The sequence below is a fragment of the Hyla sarda genome, chromosome 7 (assembly GCF_029499605.1).
Source record: "Hyla sarda isolate aHylSar1 chromosome 7, aHylSar1.hap1, whole genome shotgun sequence".
NCBI lineage: Eukaryota > Metazoa > Chordata > Amphibia > Anura > Hylidae > Hyla > Hyla sarda.
In genome coordinates, this window is record NC_079195.1 from 175,725,342 (window position 1) to 175,743,236 (window position 17,895).

Consider the following 17,895-nt stretch of genomic DNA (forward strand, 5'->3'; position numbering starts at 1 on the left):
AATACCCCACAAAAGACCCCATTATAAAAACTGCACCCCCCAAAGTATTCAAAATGACATTCAGTCATCATTTTAACCCTTTAGGTGTTTCACAGGAATAGAAGCAAAGTGAAGGAGAAAATTCACAATCTTCATTTTTTACACTCGCATGTTCTTGTAGACCCAATTTTTAAATTTTTACAAGTGGTAAAAGGAGAAAATTTATACTTATATTTGTAGCCCAATTTCTCTCGAGTAAGCACATACCTCAGATGTCTATGTAAAGTGTTCGGCGGGCGCAGTAGAGGGCTCAGAAGGGAAAGAGCGATAAGGGGATTTTGGAGAGTACGTTTTTCTGAAATGGTTTTTGGGGGCATGTTGCATTTAGGAAGCCCTTATGGTGCCAGAACAGCAAAAAACCCTCACATAGCATACCATTTTGGAAACTAGACCCCTTGAGGTACGTAACAAGGAATAAAGTGAGCCTTAATACCCCACAGGTGTTTCACGACTTTTGCATATGTAAAAAAAATTTCACATTTTTCCAAGGGTTAATAGCAGGAAATACCCCCCAATATTTGTAACCCCTTCTCTTCTGAGTATGGAGGTACCCCATAAGTTGACCTGAAGTGCACTATGGGTGAACTACAATGCTCAGAAGAGAAGGAGTCATATTTGGCTTTTTGAGAGCAAATTTTGCTTGGGGGGCATGTCGCATTTAGGAAGCCCCTATGGTGCCAGAACAGCAAAAAATACCCACATGGCATACCATTTTGGAAACTAGACCCCTTGAGGAATGTAATAAGGAATAAAGTGAGCCTTATTACCCCACAGGTGTTTCATGACTTTTGCATATGTAAAAAAAAAAAAAAATCCACTAAAATGTGTGTTTCCCCCCTAATTTCACCTTTTTGCAAGGGTTAATAGCAGAAAATACTCCCCAAAATTTGTAACCCCATCTCTTCTGAGTATGGAGGTACCCCATAAGTTGACCTGAAGTGCACTATGGGCGAACTACAATGCTCAGAAGAGAAGGAGTCATATTTGGCTTTTTGAGAGCAAATTTTGCTCGGGGAGCATGTCGCATTTAGGAAGCCCCTAAGGTGCCAGAACAGCAAAAAAAAACACACATGGCATACCATTTTGGAAACTAGACCCCTTGAGGAACGTAACAAGGGGTACAGTGAGCATTTGCCCCCCACTGGTGTCTGACAGATCTTTGGAACAGTGGGCTGTACAAGTTTTCATTTTCATGGACCACTGTTCCAAAGATCCGTCAGACACCTGTAGGGGGTAAATTCTCACTGCACCCCTCATTACATTCCGTGAGGGGTGTCGTTTCCGAAATGGGGTCACATGTGGGGTTTTGTTTTTTTTGCGTTTGTCAAAACCGCTGTAACAATCAGCCACCCCTGTGCAAATCACCTCAAATGTACATGGTGCGCTCTCCCTTCTGGGCCTTGTTGTGCGCCCCCAGAGCACTTTGCGCTCACATATGGGGTATCTCTGTAGTCGGGAGAAATTGCGTTACAAATTTTGGGGGGCTTTTTTCCCTTTTACCTCTTGTGAAAATGTAAAGTATAGGGCAACATCAGCATGTTAGTGTAAAAAATAAAAAATGTTTACACTAACATTCTGGTGTAGACCCCAACATTTCCTTTTCATGAAGGGTTAAAGAAGAAAAAGCCCCCCAAACCTTGTAACGCAATTTCTCCCGAGTACAGCGATACCCCATATGTCGCCCTAAACTGTTGCCCTGAAATACGACAGGGCTCCAAAGTGAGAGCGCCATGTGCATTTGAGGCCTAAATTAGGGATTTGCATAGGGGTGGACATAGGGGTATTCTACGCCAGTGATTCCCAAACAGGGTGCCTCCAGCTGTTGCAAAACTCCCAGCATGCCTGGACAGTCAACGGCTGTCCGACAATACTGGGAGTTGTTGTTTTTCAACAGCTGGAGGCTCTGCTTTGGAAACAGTGGTGTACCGGACGTTCTTATTGGGGGAGGGGGGCTGTGTAAGGGTATGTGTATATGTAGTGTTTTTAACTTTTTATTTTATTTTGTGTTAGTGTAGTGTAGTGTTTTTAGGGTACAGTCACATGGGCGGGATTACAGCGAGTTTCCCAGCGCAAAATTTGCTGCATCTCAAGATGCGAGAAACCCACTGTAAAAGCCTCGCCCATGTGAATGTACCCTGTACATTCACGGGGGTGGCGGGGCGGGGCTTGCATCAGCTGTTGCAAAACCACAACTCCCAGCATGCATGGTCTGTTAGTGCATGCTGGGAGTCATAGTTTTGCAACAGCTGGAGGCACACAGGTTAGGAAGCACTGAGTTAGAAACAGACAATGTTTCCCAACCAGTGTGTCTCCAGTTGTTGCAAAACTACAACTCCCAGCATGCCCAGACAGCTGAAGGGCATGCTGGGAGTTGTAGTACGGCAACATCTGAAGGGCCAGATGTTGCTGAACTAAAACTCCCAGCATGCCTGGACAGTCAGTGCATACTGGGAGTTGTAGTTTTGCAACAGCTGGAAGAGCACAGATTGGAGACCATTATACAATGGTCTCCAAACTGAGGCCCTCCAGATGTTGCAAAACTACAACTCCCAGCATGCCCAGACAGCCAAAGGCTGTCTAGGCATGCTGGGAGTTGTAGTTTTCAGACTCCTAGAAGCAGCAGTGAAGATCTTCACTGCTGCCTCTGAGGACCACATACTTACCCGTCGCTGCTCGTCCACGTGGCCGGTCCCGCGCTGCTCCTCGGTCCCGCCGCTGGATCAGGTAAGTCCGCCGGTCCCCACGTGTTCCCCCCGAATGCCGCAGGTCCCCGCGAGCCCCTGCAGCCTTCGTCCCCCGTTCTGCCCGACTTCCAGGGGCGGGCAGTGCGGGGGATCTGAACTTTCACCCCAGATCACTGTGATTGGTCCACAGGGACCAATCACAGTGATCGCTGACCAGGACCATGAATTGATGGTCCTGGGGGTGAAGCAGAAGTTGTCCCCTGCTGGAAACAGCGGGACTTCTGCCAGTTAACCCATGCGATGCTGCGCATCGCCGGGTTTACTGCATGTCATTTATAAACGCCGGGATGCGCGAACGCACTGCACAACCCGGCGTTTATATATCACATTCTGCGGGAAGGGGTTAAACTTGAATGCTGCATCTAAAGTGAAAGTAAAACCATGCCGGTTAGCTCAGGGAGCTGTTCGGGATCGCTGCGGCGAAATCGCAGCATCCCGGGCAACTGCTGAACACGAGGAGGGTCTCCTACCTTGCCTCCTGGTGTCCGATCGCCGAATGACTGTTCAGTGCCTGAGATCCAGGCATGAGCAGTCAAGCGGCAGAATCATCGATCACTGGTTTCCTATGAGAAACCAGTGATCAATGTAATAGATCAGTGTGTGCAGTGTTATAGGTCCCTATGGGAGCTATAACATTGCAAAAAAAAAGTGAATAAAGATCATTTAACCCCACCCCTAATAAAAGTTTGAATCACCCCCCTTTTCCCATAAAAAAAAAAAAAAGAAAAAGTGTTAATAAAAAAAAAATAAACCATATGTGGTATCGCCACGTGCGGAAATGTCCGAATTATAAAAATATATCGTTAATTAAACCGCACGGTAAATGGCGTACGCGCAAAAAAATTCCAAAGTTCAAAATAGTGCATTTGTGGTCACTTTTTATATCATGAAAAAAAGAATTAAAAGCGATCAATAAGTCCTATCAATGCAAAAAATGGTACCGCTAAAAACTTCAGATAACGGCACAAAAAATGAGTCCTCATACCGCCCCATACCCGGAAAAATAAAAAAGTTATAGGGGTCAGAAGAGGACAATTTGAAATGTATTAATTTTCCTGCATGTAGTTATGATTTTTTTTCAGAAGTACGTCAAAATCAAACCTATATAAGTAGGGTATCATTTTAATCGTATGGACCTACAGAATAATGATAAGGTGTCATTTTTACCGAAAAATGTACTACGTAGAAACGGAAGCCCCCAAAAGTTACAAAATGGTGTTTTTTTCCAATTTTGTCTCACAATGATTTTTTTTTCCGTTTCGCCAATGATTTTTGGGTAAAATGACTGAGGTCATTACAAAGTAGAATTGGTGGTGCAAAAAAATAAGCCATCATATGGATTTTTAGGTGCAAAATTGAAAGAGTTATGATTTTTTAAAGGTAATGAGTAAAAAACGAAAATGCAAAAACTGAAAAACCCCGGGTCCTTAAGGGGTTAATAAAATAGAGACCACTCACAACTGTACAAGACGTTTCAGAAATCTTCTCGGTTGCCGCTACACTCTCCTCCTGGTGGGAAAATCTTTTCCAGCCGATTCAATATGCACTACAGAAAATGAAAAAATGAGGAGCTGACACACCTTTCAAACAAATCGGTTTTAAACAAATGCAGTTATTGTTTTTTCGTGACATATTCTGCTTTGTTAGTGGTAAATTTTCGTCGATACTTCCAAAATTCCAAAATTTGATGAAAAATTAGAAAATTTTGCTTTTTTTCTTTCTTTGAAACTCTCTGCTTATAAGGAAAATGGACATCCCAAATAAATTGTATATTGATTCACATATACAATATGTCTCCTTTATGTTTGCATCATAAAGTTGATATGTTTTTACTTTTGGAAGACATCAGAGGTTCAGCAGCAATTTTCAAATTTTTCACGAAATTTTCAAAATCTGAATTTTTCAGGGACCAGTTCAGTTTTGAAGTGGATTTGAGGGACCTTCATATTAGAAATACCCCATAAATGACCCCATTATAAAACAGCACCCCTTTAAGTATTCAAAATGACATTCAGTAAGTGTTCTTGTAGACCCAGTTTTTGAATTTTTACAAGGGGTAAAAATCACCCTAAAATTTGTGACCCAATTTCTCTCAAGTAAGGAAATACCTCATATGTGTATGTGAAGTGCTCTGTGGGTGCACTAGAGGACTCAGAAGGGAAGGAGCGACGATGGGATTTTGGAGAGTGAGTTTTTCTGAAATGGTTTTTGGGGGACATGTTACATTTAGGAAGCCTCTATGGTGCCAGAACAGCAAAAAAAAAAAACACTGAAATACTATTTTGGAAACTACACCACTCAAGGAACGTAACAAGGGGTCCAGTGAGCATTAACACCCCACAGGTGTTTGACGACTTTTTGTTAAATTTGGATGTGTTAATGAATTTTTAAAAAAATTCACTAAAATGCAGTTTTTTCCCAAAATTTTACATTTTTACAAGGGGAGAAAATGGCCCCCAAAATGTGTAACCTCATCTCTTCTGAGTATGAAAATACCCTATGTGTGGACGTCAAGTGCACTGCGGGCGCACTACAATGCTCAGAAGAGAAGGAGTCGCATTTGGCTGTTGGAAAGCAAATTTTGCTGAAATGTTTTTTTGGGGCATGTCACATTTAGGAAATCCCTATTGTGCCAGAACAGCAAAAAAAAAACAAACAAACACATGGCATACTATTTTGGAAACTACACCCCTAAAGGAATGTAACAAGGGGTCCAGTGAGCCTTAACACCCCTCAGGTGTTTGACGACTTTTCGTTAGTCGGATGTGTAGATGAGAAAAAAAAATGTTTTTTCACTAGAATGCTGTTTTTTTCCCCCCCAAAAAAATGTACATTTTCATGAGGGGTAATAGGAGAAAATGCCTCCCAAAATTTGTAACCCTTAAGGACTCAGGATGCAGGGCGTATGCATACGCCTTGCGTCCTGAAGAGTTTACAATAAGGAAAATTGCCTTTAAAAAAACAAAAAACATAGAAAACTTAATTATTTCTTTTTTAAAACAAAGTACATTAGAAAGATATTTTATTTACCATAAGCAGTGCAATAGCAAAAAAAGAGTGCCCATTTAAGGTTTAAAATTTTTTTTTTTTTAAAGTCCCTTTTGTTCAACTTGCATTGTCAATCCAGAGAAAGAGAAAAACATGTTTTCCTCATATTTAAGGTGGCAGTACAGTGAAGGGATTTAGTGAGTAGTGCTTATTTTTGTTTTAAAACACATATATATATATAATATTTTTATTTATTTTTTTGCACTTGGGCATCTTTCTTAAAACACTAAACAATCTTTTTAAACTGAAAGGGGTGTTCCTGGCCTTCCTCTAACCTGCTCACACCTGCCAGAAGGGCAGAAAGCCAAATCGGCTGTTTTACCCAATTTGCATTTACCAACTAACTCATTTTAGGGTTCTTTTTGCTCACTTTGATTGAATATTTCTCAGTGAGTTTGCACTCATCAATTGAGTTGGCCCTCCTCACTGCTTTTAACACCTGGTTCACTATGAGGTGAATCCGCAAACTCTTTCAGCTTCTGTATAGACATACTGGTGCTCCGCCACTCATACAGTTATACTCCTGAGGTACACGAGTAGTAGAGACAGAATAGTAGCAAAACGGTTGTCTTGTATAAACAGTCTATATTTCTTCATTGGAGAACCAGCGAAAAACAGGTAAGGCACAGAGTGACGTCACGTTACAGGTCTTAGAATGTGAGGAGGAAAAGAAAATGTAAGGCAAAAAAAATTTGCTGTGTCATGAAGGTGTTAAGCTGCTTTGTGTATATATTATATGTGTAAGTTAAATATATATTATTTTTTTTCTTTTCCATGTACCTTCTTTAAAGATTCTTCCTGTTTTAGTAGCTTAAATACTTGATTTTTATTGGATATCTATTGCCTCTAAGTTCTACAAATACACAGAAGTAAACATACAGTGGTATTTCCAAAAATAATCATAGTGGTAGAAGGTAGTTATTTCTATGAAAACTATGAAATCTGTATGCTGTGTCTACAGGGTGGAGACTTTACTAATCACAATGGGACTGGTGGGAAATCGATATATGGAAACCACTTCCCTGATGAGAACTTCTCACTGAAACACACTGGAGCAGGTAAGTGGCCATCAATATAGGTATCTATAGGCTGCATGGACAGACCTAAGTCTACCATCAAGGCTTCTGGTTACCATTGACCAAACTAACCTGTTAACATTTAGTCACACATTTGTTTTTTTTCTTTAATAATCAAATTGGAATTTTAAAATAGTTTCCTCTGCCCAGCAAGTAGTTTACACTATATTGACTAGTTGGTTATATGTTTTGGTGTAGACAGGGTATACTTGGCTAATTTAGGGAGTGTAAATAACAAAACATGACTAAGAAGTGGACAACACACTCTATTTGCCAGAAATGATCTGTCTCTCATGGCACCCTCTTGTTGTAATGGAAATTGCCTTCATTCATCTGCTAAATTTTGGGTGTCTCTCGAAGCCCTTAAGTCTCCCCTGCCTCCTCTAGCTTTTCCGTGGCTACCCCAATCACCGTGTCCCTCCTTTTATCACTCCCTTATCTCCCCATTTACACAAAATGTACCCATTAGTGACACCCCTCTATTGGAGGGGATGTGAACAAATTGGAACTGTCTTACAGGTCTTCTGGGAACTAAGTACCTTTTTGTAGGGGAGTATGGCGCCTGCTGACATGTCTGCATGTTCCCTCCCCCCTATAGGTATCCTCTCAATGGCTAATGCTGGGCCAAATACAAATGGTTCTCAATTCTTCATCTGCACCGCAAAAACAGAATGGTGAGTATAGTTTTTTATGTTTTCATACAGCATTGTAACAACGTGTTAAAGTGAACCTGTGAGGAAATGCATGCAACCCTAACCATGGGCAGTAGGTAACAGGTGTTTGTAACGACTGGAGTCTGTAAGGACAAGTTCCCTTTAGATCAGTGGTCTCAAACTGTGGCCCTCCAGATGTGGCAAAACTTCAATTCCCAGCAAACGGCTGTCCGGGCATTCTGAGAGTTGAAGTTTTGCCACATCTGGAGGGCCACAGTTTGGGACCCCACTGCTTTAGGTTGTATTCACACATACAGTATCTTGCGCATATTTGATGCAAAGAATTTGAAGCTGTGTTCAGTCATTTAGTCTACATAAAATCCTGCACATCAAATATGCGCAGGATACTGTATGTCTGAATACACCCTTAGGGTGCGTTCACACGCTCTCTGTTTTTGCGGATTTTCCGCAGCGTATTAGAAAGGGGCGGGCTCTTCTCGGCTGTCCATAGCAGATTGTCCGCGGCAGAATTTATGCTGCGGAAAATCCTCGCAAGCCCCATTGAAGTCAGTAGGGACTGCGGCGGATTTTCCGCAGCATAAATTCCGCCGCGGACAATCTGCTATGGACAGCAGAGAAGAGCCCGCCCCTTTCAAATACGCTGCTGAAAACCCGCAAAAACAGAGAGCGTGTGAACGCACCCTTAATGTTCATTAAAAGCGGTTGTCCAGGCAAGGTTATGTTTTTATGATGGTGCCCAGGGAGGTGGTAAAATTAAAAACACACACACTTACCTTGCCACATACTTTACACATCACTTCAGAACACCATTTTGTATGTTTCTTCCTCTCCTCTGCAACCTTTCTGCGCGACTTTTTAAAAGTGCTCTCCAAAGGCATTTTTGTGAGCCACGTCTAACCTGACTTTGACTGTTTGAAGGGGTTTACAAATTATTATTATTTTTTTTATTATTTTTTTTTTTAAGCCTGCATGCGACATTCGCACTCCATAAATTTGGGACCACTGCAAAGTGAAAACAAAGTTGCTTGGCTAAGGCTGTGGGACATTTTTGTGCACCAGGAGTAAGCCCAAAAAAAGAAATCCTAAAGGGGAGAGTTATGAAAACCTGTGCAGAAGAAGAGTGGTGCAGTTGCCTATAGCAACCAGATTCCTTCTTTCATTTTTCACAGGCCTCTTTAAAAATGAAAGAAGTAATCTGGTTGCTATTGGTAACTGGACCACTCTTCCTCTACACAGGTAAATCTCCCCCATTGTCTGGACAACCCTGGTTAAGAATATAGAGGGGCATTTACTAAGGGGTTTAGTCATTTTTTTCTGACTATTTTTGGCGCAAAATTGTCGCAATTGCGCCTACCCTATAAATTGTGCGACTTTCCCTAGCAAGAGCTAGAAAGTCAAATTTTTTTTCCCCGCTTAATTTACGCAAGTTTTCAGTTTTTACTTGCAGTGGTCAGGAATTTATTAACTGAGACAGTCGCAGTTGCGCAATAAACTGTCGCAACGGCCGTAAAAATTGACTAAATTTACTCCAGCTCCATGAGGAGCCCGGGCGGCTGCACTGTAATGTCAGCCCAGGCTCCTGCCCTGAGAGCCATAGGCTTTGGCTGTCAGGGCATGCTGGGAGTTGTAGTTTTGCAACAGCTGGAGGGCCATAGTTTGCAGACCACTGGTTTGTGGTCTGTAAACTGTAGTCCTCCAGCTGTTGCAAAACTAAACAGCTGAAGGGGACCTGCGAAGACGTTCACTTACCCTTCCGAGGCTGTCGGAGATCGTCGTGCGGCAGTGTCGTGCAGCGCTGGATCCTACGGAAGCCGGTAAGTTGCGCAAGCTTTCCAACCAGGGTGCCTCCAGATGTTGCAAGACTACAACTCCCAGCATGCCTAGACAGCCTTTGGCTGTCCAGGCATGCTGGGAGTTGTAGTCTTGCAACATCTGGCGGCACCCTGGTTGGGAAACACTGTTTTAGGCCAGTGTTTCCCAGCCAGGTTGCCTCCAGATGTTGCAAAACTACAACTCCCAGCATGCCTAGACAGCCAAAGGCTGTCTAGGCATGCTGGGAGTTGTAGTCTTGCAACATCTGGAGGCACATCTGTTTTAGGCCAGTGTTTCCCAGCCAGGTTGCCTCCAGATGTTGCAAAACTACAACTCCCAGCATGCCTAGACAGCCAAAGGCTGTCTAGGCATGCTGGGAGTTGTAGTCTTGCAACATCTGGAGGCACCCTGGTTGGGAAACACTGTTTTAGGCCAGTGTTTCCCAGCCAGGTTGCCTCCAGATGTTGCAAAACTACAACTCCCAGCATGCCAAGACAGCCTTTGACTGTCCAGGCATGCTGGGACTTGTAGTTTTGCAACATCTGGAGGCACCTTGGTTGGGAAACACTGTTTTAGGCCAGTGTTTCCCAACCAGGTTGCCTACAGATGTTGCAAGACTACAACTCCCAGCATGCCTGGACAGCCTTTGACTGTCCAGGCATGCTGGGGCTTGTAGTTTTGCAACATCTGGAGGCACCCTGGTTGGGAAACACTGGCCTAAAACAGTGTTTCCCAACCAGGGTGCCTCCAGATGTTGCAAAACTACAAGTCCCAGGTTGGGAAACACTGTGCCCGGCCTCCGCCCCCACCTTACTGTAAGGGCATGCTGGGAGTTGTAGTCCTGCAGCTGGGGGCAGGGGACAAGCTTGTCACTTGCCCACACATCTCCTGCACCACACAACAACTCCCAGCATGTCCTTACTGTAAGGGCATGCTGGCAGTTGTAGTCGTGCGGGCGGGAGATGTGTGAGCAGGTCATAATAATGTACTAACCCATTTTTTTTGTTTTCTTCTCATTTCAGATCAGTGTATCCTGTGGACTCCTTCGGATTCGGTGGACTACTTCGATGACCAGCATTTTTCTTTGTTTGATTTTAATAAAATGGTTAACGAGGGCTTGTGGGGGAGTGTTTTTTGTAATAAAAATTTTTTAAAACCTGTTGTGTTTTTTTCTTACTTTACTAGACAGGCTTAGTAGTGGAAGCTGTCTTATAGACAGAGTCCATTACTAACCTGGGCTTAGCGCTAACCCCCTATTATTACCCCGGTACCCAACGCCACAGGGGTGCCGGGAAGAGCCGGTACCAACAGGCCTGGAGCGTCAAAAATGGCGCTCCTGGGCCTAAGCGGTAACAGGCTGGCGTTATTTAGGCTGGGGAGGGCCAGTAACAATGGTCCTCGCCCACCCTGGGAACGTCAGGCTGTTACTGTTTGGTTGGTATTTGGCTGAGAATGAAAATAGGGGGGGACCCTATGCGTTTTTTTTTTTTTTTTTAAAATAATTAAATAATTAAATATATAAAAAAAAACGCATAGGGTCCCCCTATTTTTATTCTCAGCCAAATACCAACCAAACAGTAACAGCCTGACGTTACCAGGGTGGGCGAGGACCATTGTTACTGGCCCTTCCCAACCTAAATAACGCCAGACAGTTACCGCCAAGGCCCAGGAGCGCCATTTTTTATGCTCCGGGCCTGTTGGTACCGGCTCTTCCTGGCACCCCTGTGGTGTTGGGTACCGGGGTAATAATTGGGGGTTAGCGCTAGCTGTTTTTGTGGCTAACGCTAAGCCCGGCTTAGTAATGGACTCAGTCTATAAGACCGCTTCCACTACTAAGCCTGTCTAGTAAAGTAAAATAAAAAAAAACACAACAGGTTTAAAAAAAAAAATTATTACAAAAAAACACTCCCCCACAAGCCCTCGTTAACCATTTTATTAACATCAAGCAAAGAAAAACGCTGGTCGTCGAAGTAGTCCAACGAATCCGAAGGAGTCCACAGGATACACAGATCTGTAGAAGAAGTAACCAAAAAAAAAAGTGTAAGTACATTTAGGGAGAAAAAAACTGTGTTAAAAAAATGTAATAAACACACACACACACACACACACTAAACACCGTTTACCACTTCTGAGCCATGACTACAATTTACAGTGATCCCTCAACTTACAATGGCCTCAACATACAATAGTTTCAACATACAATGGTCTTTTCTGGACCATCGTAAGTTGAAACCAGACTCAACATACAATGCTACAGACAGTCCAGATCTGTGAAACGTGTCAATGGCTGGAAGAACCAACCAATCAAAATGGGCATTCACTGGTAAAACCCCTGTATTACTGAAGTGTATGCACTGACTGGTGTCTGGTATTACATGTTCTGTACTCTTTACCTGTATCAGGGTTAGCTGCTCTTTTGGACACCAGGTGAGGGCGACTCCATTACTTGTTTGGGACATTGCCTGTACTGTACAGGACCCCTGAAGAAGCTCCTGTCCTCTACATAGACCAGTGTTTCCCAATCAGGGTGGCCCCATCTTTTGCAAAACTACAACTCCCAGCATGCCCGGACAGCCTTTGGCTGTCCAGGCATGCTGGGAGTTATAGTTTTGCAACAGCTGGAGGCTCCCTGCTTGGGAAACACTGACATAGACAGTAATTTACAGCTCCCAGCAGATCTTTATTACTTTTATATGTAAGGATTTGCTTTATCTATATTAATTATCTACTTATTTTTCTTTGTCACTTTTTCCTATTTTGGATGACATTTTGGTGCCTTTAGAACCAATTACCATGTTTCCATAGAGTTATGGTCTCAACATACAATGGTTTCAACTTACAATGGTTTTTCTGGAACCAATTAATATTGTAACTTGAGGGACCACTGTAGTTATTGAATTATTTAGATGTGGTGAAAAAGCTAAAAAAAAAACTCAAAAACAAAAGATCCAGAAGGAAACCAGCAGCCAAACCTATTCAGACAGCAGGAAAAAGGAACAGACTATTTTTTCTACTACATGAAGTACATTTCCCACTTTTGCCTATGTGTGCCAAATTTATTAATGCCGTGCAACAATTTAGTAAATTTGTCGCACATAGTCAAAAATGAAGTAGAAAAAAACAGGGTAAAAACCAGACTACATAGTAAAAGATTAGTAAATGCCCCTCATAGCCTTTTTGCAGAACTATATTAGGTGTGTTTTTTCTATGTGTTTTTTCTTTTTGTAATTTCCATGTGGCACTTGCAATTTTGTATGGCTAATACATGCTACTTCCCACAACACACAACATACTTATTGATGGGAAATATCTTTGTATGGTGAAGTACAGTCTATAATTGTGTGAAATTAGACTATTTTCTTTCTTTTCCTTTTGTCTGTCACGGTAAGATATTTCTAGAACCCCTGCTCATTCACTGAGGGATAAATCTATTTAGGTGATAGTCTGATCACCTTTGGGATGTGTAGTCCTGAGTATTGGCTGGGATTAAAGAAAACTCTGATTTCAGCAATGATCAATATGGAATATGGCGCATATTGGGATGGAAACAGATTACCAATAATACGTTTGCCATTACAGCACCCACAGAGGTGTCTGGGAGTTGAATGACAACTTAAAAGAAATTCCCAACCACTCGTCCTTAAGGCATACCTGTCAGATCCCACAAAAAGTGTTACTCATTACCTAATTCTGACAATGTACATATAGTTTTTATGCCTCAATCACCTAGTTTTGTTAAAAAAAAAAAAAAAAAAAAACACTTTTCATTAGCTCATAGTGTTAGAAATCCTCTCAGGGGAAGGGGGGGGGGGGGGGTGTCCCTTCTCGTGTGGTGGAAGGTGATTGGTGTGTCTGCTCATGGACCAGCATGATGATGCTGCAGGACGGGTTAGTGCCCCAGTAGGTATGGGCACCCATAATGGTGAGTTTTTCAGGAGCCGTTTTCTTTATTAAATATTTACATTTTTTAAACGACCATATTACAAAAGGTCTTTAATTTTCATCTGTAACAACATATAAAAAGTTTTTGAGTCTGAGAGTGCCCATTTAATCTTTCTTTTATAGGGAACTGCTTTATAAATGTTATACCTTCTGTATGTGTCATTCCAGGCTGGATGGCAAACACGTGGTTTTTGGACATGTTAAGGATGGTCTTGAGGTCGTAAAGAAAATAGAAGCTTTCGGCAGTAAGAATGGACGTCCTTCAAAAAGAATAGTCATATCAGACTGTGGAGAACTCGATTGAAGGGTCATAACCACCTTTCACATGGATCACTTTGTAGCTGTGAATCTCTGGACACCTCTTTTATTTTACCAAGCCTATAACAACTACTTAGTACTGGACCACAATCAATATATTACATAAAGAGGGTAACTGCTACCCCCCCCCCCCCCCCCCCAAAAGAAAACCTATACCCCAAACAGAGATCCCTCACACTATAGTATATGATGAAAGGATCACACATCTTCAGTTGTATCCATGTGTTGCTATGGGAGAAAACATCCAGTGTAGAACATACTACCATTTAAGGCCACTGTGCAATATCTGCATATGGTGTTTTGTACCAGGGTGTCTTATCACATCTCTCAAAATAAATAAATATATAGCTACACAATATAACAATCTCTGTAACTGCGCAGTGCCCCTTTTTGCAGTGCCCCTCCCTAACTGGACTGCCTTTAGGAATCTGCGTCTGTTTGGATTTCCTGAGTGCACACACACACTCAGCTTGAAGTCCAAATGATATCTGTATATTGTACTGGATTACTTGATACCCACATTGGTCACTAGATGTCACTCAAAAAACAGCAAAAATCTATCTCTTACTTTATTTGCAATGTGAAATGTATTCATGACAATAAATGGGGTAACTGGGTAAAACTAAGAACTTGGTGATGTGCCACTTTACTGAGCCTGTCATATGTTGCATTTTAATTGTTACAGTGGCTACCAAGAGTAAAAATGTGAAGTTCCTAGACCCTGTTTGACAAAATAAGGCCCTTTTTCACACTACAGTTATGTTCCTGCATTCTGACCCCAGTTATTCAATAACGGGTCATGAAAAAACTGGATGAAATAACTGAATACAACAGATGATAACTGATGACCAATTTTAACGGACCTTTTGTCAAAATAACAGACATCTGCCATCCGTTGGTGATCATAAAAGAGCAAAATGACCTCGCAAATTGTGCTGCTGGTTCCGTGGGGATGTAGGAATAAACTAAAATCCAAAGTAGAATATGGTAAAAGCTTGTGGATTTTATTGCAAATGAATAAAAGCAATAAAAAGCGATACAAGTAGAGAGTATGCGTTTTGGGGGAGCCACCCCCTTCTTCAGATCAGTAGTACTGATCTGAAGAAGGGGGTGGCTCCCCCGAAACGCGTAATCTCTACTTGTAGTTATGTGTATGCAGCTTTTGCATAACTACAACTTCCAGCATGCCGGAACATTCAAAAGGCATGCTAGGCATTGTAGTTATGCAACAGTTGAATCCACATAACTACAACTCCCTGCATGCCCTTTGACTATGCATGCTGGGAGTTGTAGTTATGCAAGAACTAGTAAAAAAAAAAAGAGGTGCTGCTAGCTCTTGCATAACTACAACCCCCGGCATGCAGGGAGCTGTAGTAATGTGTATTCAGCTGTTGCATAACTACAACACCCATGCCTTTTGACTGTCCGTGCATGCTGAGAGTTGTAGTTATGCAACAGTTGGAGGCACACAGGTGGGTTTACAGTAAGTTTCCCACTTCGAGTTTGAGTTGCTGAAAATCCGCCTTGGCTCAGACTTATAGCGGTAAACTCGTAAACCCGACCATGTTTACGTACTGTAAAAGTACTAAACACTACACTGCACTAACACAAAATAAAGAGTTAAACACTACATATATACACACACCCTTACACAGTCCCCGTCCCCCCATAAATGGTAAAAACTGCTAGTACGGCACTGTTTCCTACAAAGCGCCTCCAGCTGTTGTAAAACAAAAACTCACAGCATGGTCGAACAGCCATTGACTGTCCAGGCATGCTGGAAGTCATAGTTTTGCAACAGCTGGATGCACCCTGTTTGGGAAACACTGCCGTAGGGTATGCAAATCCCTAATTTAGGCCTCAAATGTGCATGACTCTCACTCCAGAGCCCTGTCGCATTTCAAGGAAAAAATTTAGGGTCACATATGGGATATTTCCTTTCTCGGGAGAATTTGTTACAAATTTTGGGGGTCTTTTTTTTTGGGGGGGGGGTATCAAATGCCATTAGGGTGTAAATGCTCAGTGCACCCCTTATTACATTACATGAGGGGTGTAGTTTCCAAAATGGTATACACACCAGCGAGACTAGTGTGTGGAGGGTTAATTAAATTCATTATTTTATCTCATAGACCAACTTATTAGGTGGCCCAAAAAAAACCTTTTTAATCCCACACCACTTAAAATCGTATACTTTATTATTAAACTCACACACCAAGTGACTTAAAAGCACAGGAATAGCCCTACATTTCATATGTCTGTATTGAATGCCTGTTATACATGCCGCCAGACTTGCAGTGTTTATGTCATATAAGTACACAGTCCCAGCGTCTGCAGTACGCTAGGACATGTCTGGCTATCCTGCTGTTTAAAACTTGTAAGTTCAGGTCCTCCTCAACAGTTTCGCCACGTCCGTGGCTTTGTCAAGAGGTCCGGGACTGCAGACGCTGGGACTGTGTACTTATATGACATAAACACTGCAAGTCTGGCGGCTTGTATAACAGGCATTCAATACAGACATATGAAATGTAGGGCTATTCCTGTGCTTTTAACCCCTTAAGGACGCAGGACGTAAATGTACGTCCTGGTGCTGTGGTACTTAACGCACCAGGACGTACATTTACGTCCTGTGCATATCCGCGGGCATCGGAGCGATGCCCGTGTCATGCGCGGCTGATCCCGGCTGCTGATCGCAGCCAGGGACCCCCGCCGATCTCACGGGTGTCCGCCATTAACCCCTCAGGTGCCGGGATCAATACAGATCCCGGCATCTGCGGCAGTGCGTGATTTAAATGAACGATCGGATCGCCCGCAGCGCTGCTGCGGGGATCCGATCATTCGGAATGCCGCACGGAGGTCCCCTCACCTTCCTGCTTCCGGCTCCCGGCGCCTTCTGCTCTGGTCTGTGATCGAGCTGACCAGAACAGAAGATAGCCGATAACACTGATCTGTTCTATGTCCTATACATAGAACAGATCAGTATTAGCAATCATGGTATTGCTATGAATAGTCCCCTATGGGGACTATTCAAGTGTAAAAAAAAAAAATGGAAAAAAATGTAAAAGTGAAAAATCCCCTCCCCCAATAAAAAAGTAAAACGTCAGTTTTTTCCTATTTTACCCCCAAAAAGCGTAAAAAATTTATTTTATAGACCTATTTGGTATCGCCGCATGCGTAAATGTCCGAACTATTAAAATAAAATGTTAACGATCCCGTACGGTGAACGGCGTGAACGTAAAAAAAAAAAGTCCAAAATTGCTACTTTTTTAATACATTTTATAAAAAAAAAAATTATAAAAAATGTATTAAAAGTTTTTTATATGCAAATGTGGTATCAAAAAAAAGTACAGATCATGGCGCAAAAAATGAGCCCTCATACCGCCGCTTATACGGAAAAATAAAAAAAGTTATAGGTCATCAAAATAAAGGGATTATAAACGTACTAATTTGGTTAAAAAGTTTGATTTTTTTTTAAGCACAACAATAATATAAAAGTATGTTATCATGGGTATCATTTTAATCGTATTGACCCTCAGAATAAAGAACACACATAATTTTTACCGTAAATTGTACGGCGTGAAAACGAAACCTTCCAAAATTAGCAAAATTGCGTTTTTCTTTTTAATTTCCCCACAAAAATAGTGTTTTTTGGTTGCGCCATACATTTTATGATGTAATGAGTGATGTCATTACAAAGGACAACTGGTCGCGCAAAAAACAATCCCTCATACTAGTCTGTGGCTGAAAATATAAAAGTTATGATTTTTAGAAGGCGAGGAGGAAAAAATGAAAACGTAAAAATTTAATTGTCCGAGTCCTTAAGGCCAAAATGGGCTGAGTCCTTAAGGGGTTAAGTCACCTGGTGTGTGAGTTTAATAATAAAGTATACGATTTTAAGTGGTGTGGGATTAAAAAGTTTTTTTTGGGGCCAACTAATAAGTTGGTTTATGAGATAAAATAAGGAATTTAATTAACCCTCCACACACTAGTCTCGCTGGTGTGTACAGTGTGAATGGGATTAATCACCCCACTATAGAGACTGCGCCAATTACACAGCGTTTTCAATCCAGTGATGGCTGGTTTTCTGTCGACTAAATTGAATCCAGAAAGATTGAGTTCTCAAGCACAGCATGTCTTCTCGTCCAATGAGCTATCTGTGAGTCCGGTCGATATTGCTTCATTTTTCAAAAACCTACAAAAAATGTACAAACAATACCTCCGCTCGTGGTGGGAAATAGCGAGCTT

At 42.1% G+C, this 17,895-nt stretch overlaps 1 protein-coding gene across 2 annotated transcripts in view; it reads left to right on the plus strand.

The window, feature by feature from the left end:
* PPIF (peptidylprolyl isomerase F) overlaps positions 1-13,787 on the plus strand; it is a 37,604-nt gene extending 23,817 nt beyond the window's left edge. For both annotated transcript variants that reach the window (XM_056531366.1, XM_056531367.1), the window contains 3 exons: positions 6,793-6,889; positions 7,506-7,581; positions 13,504-13,787. In XM_056531366.1, coding sequence (XP_056387341.1) covers positions 6,793-6,889; positions 7,506-7,581; positions 13,504-13,639 — 309 coding nt within the window. In that variant the 3' untranslated portion in view covers positions 13,640-13,787. The remainder of the gene's footprint in view (positions 1-6,792; positions 6,890-7,505; positions 7,582-13,503) is intronic.
* The last annotated feature ends 4,108 nt before the right edge of the window (positions 13,788-17,895 follow it).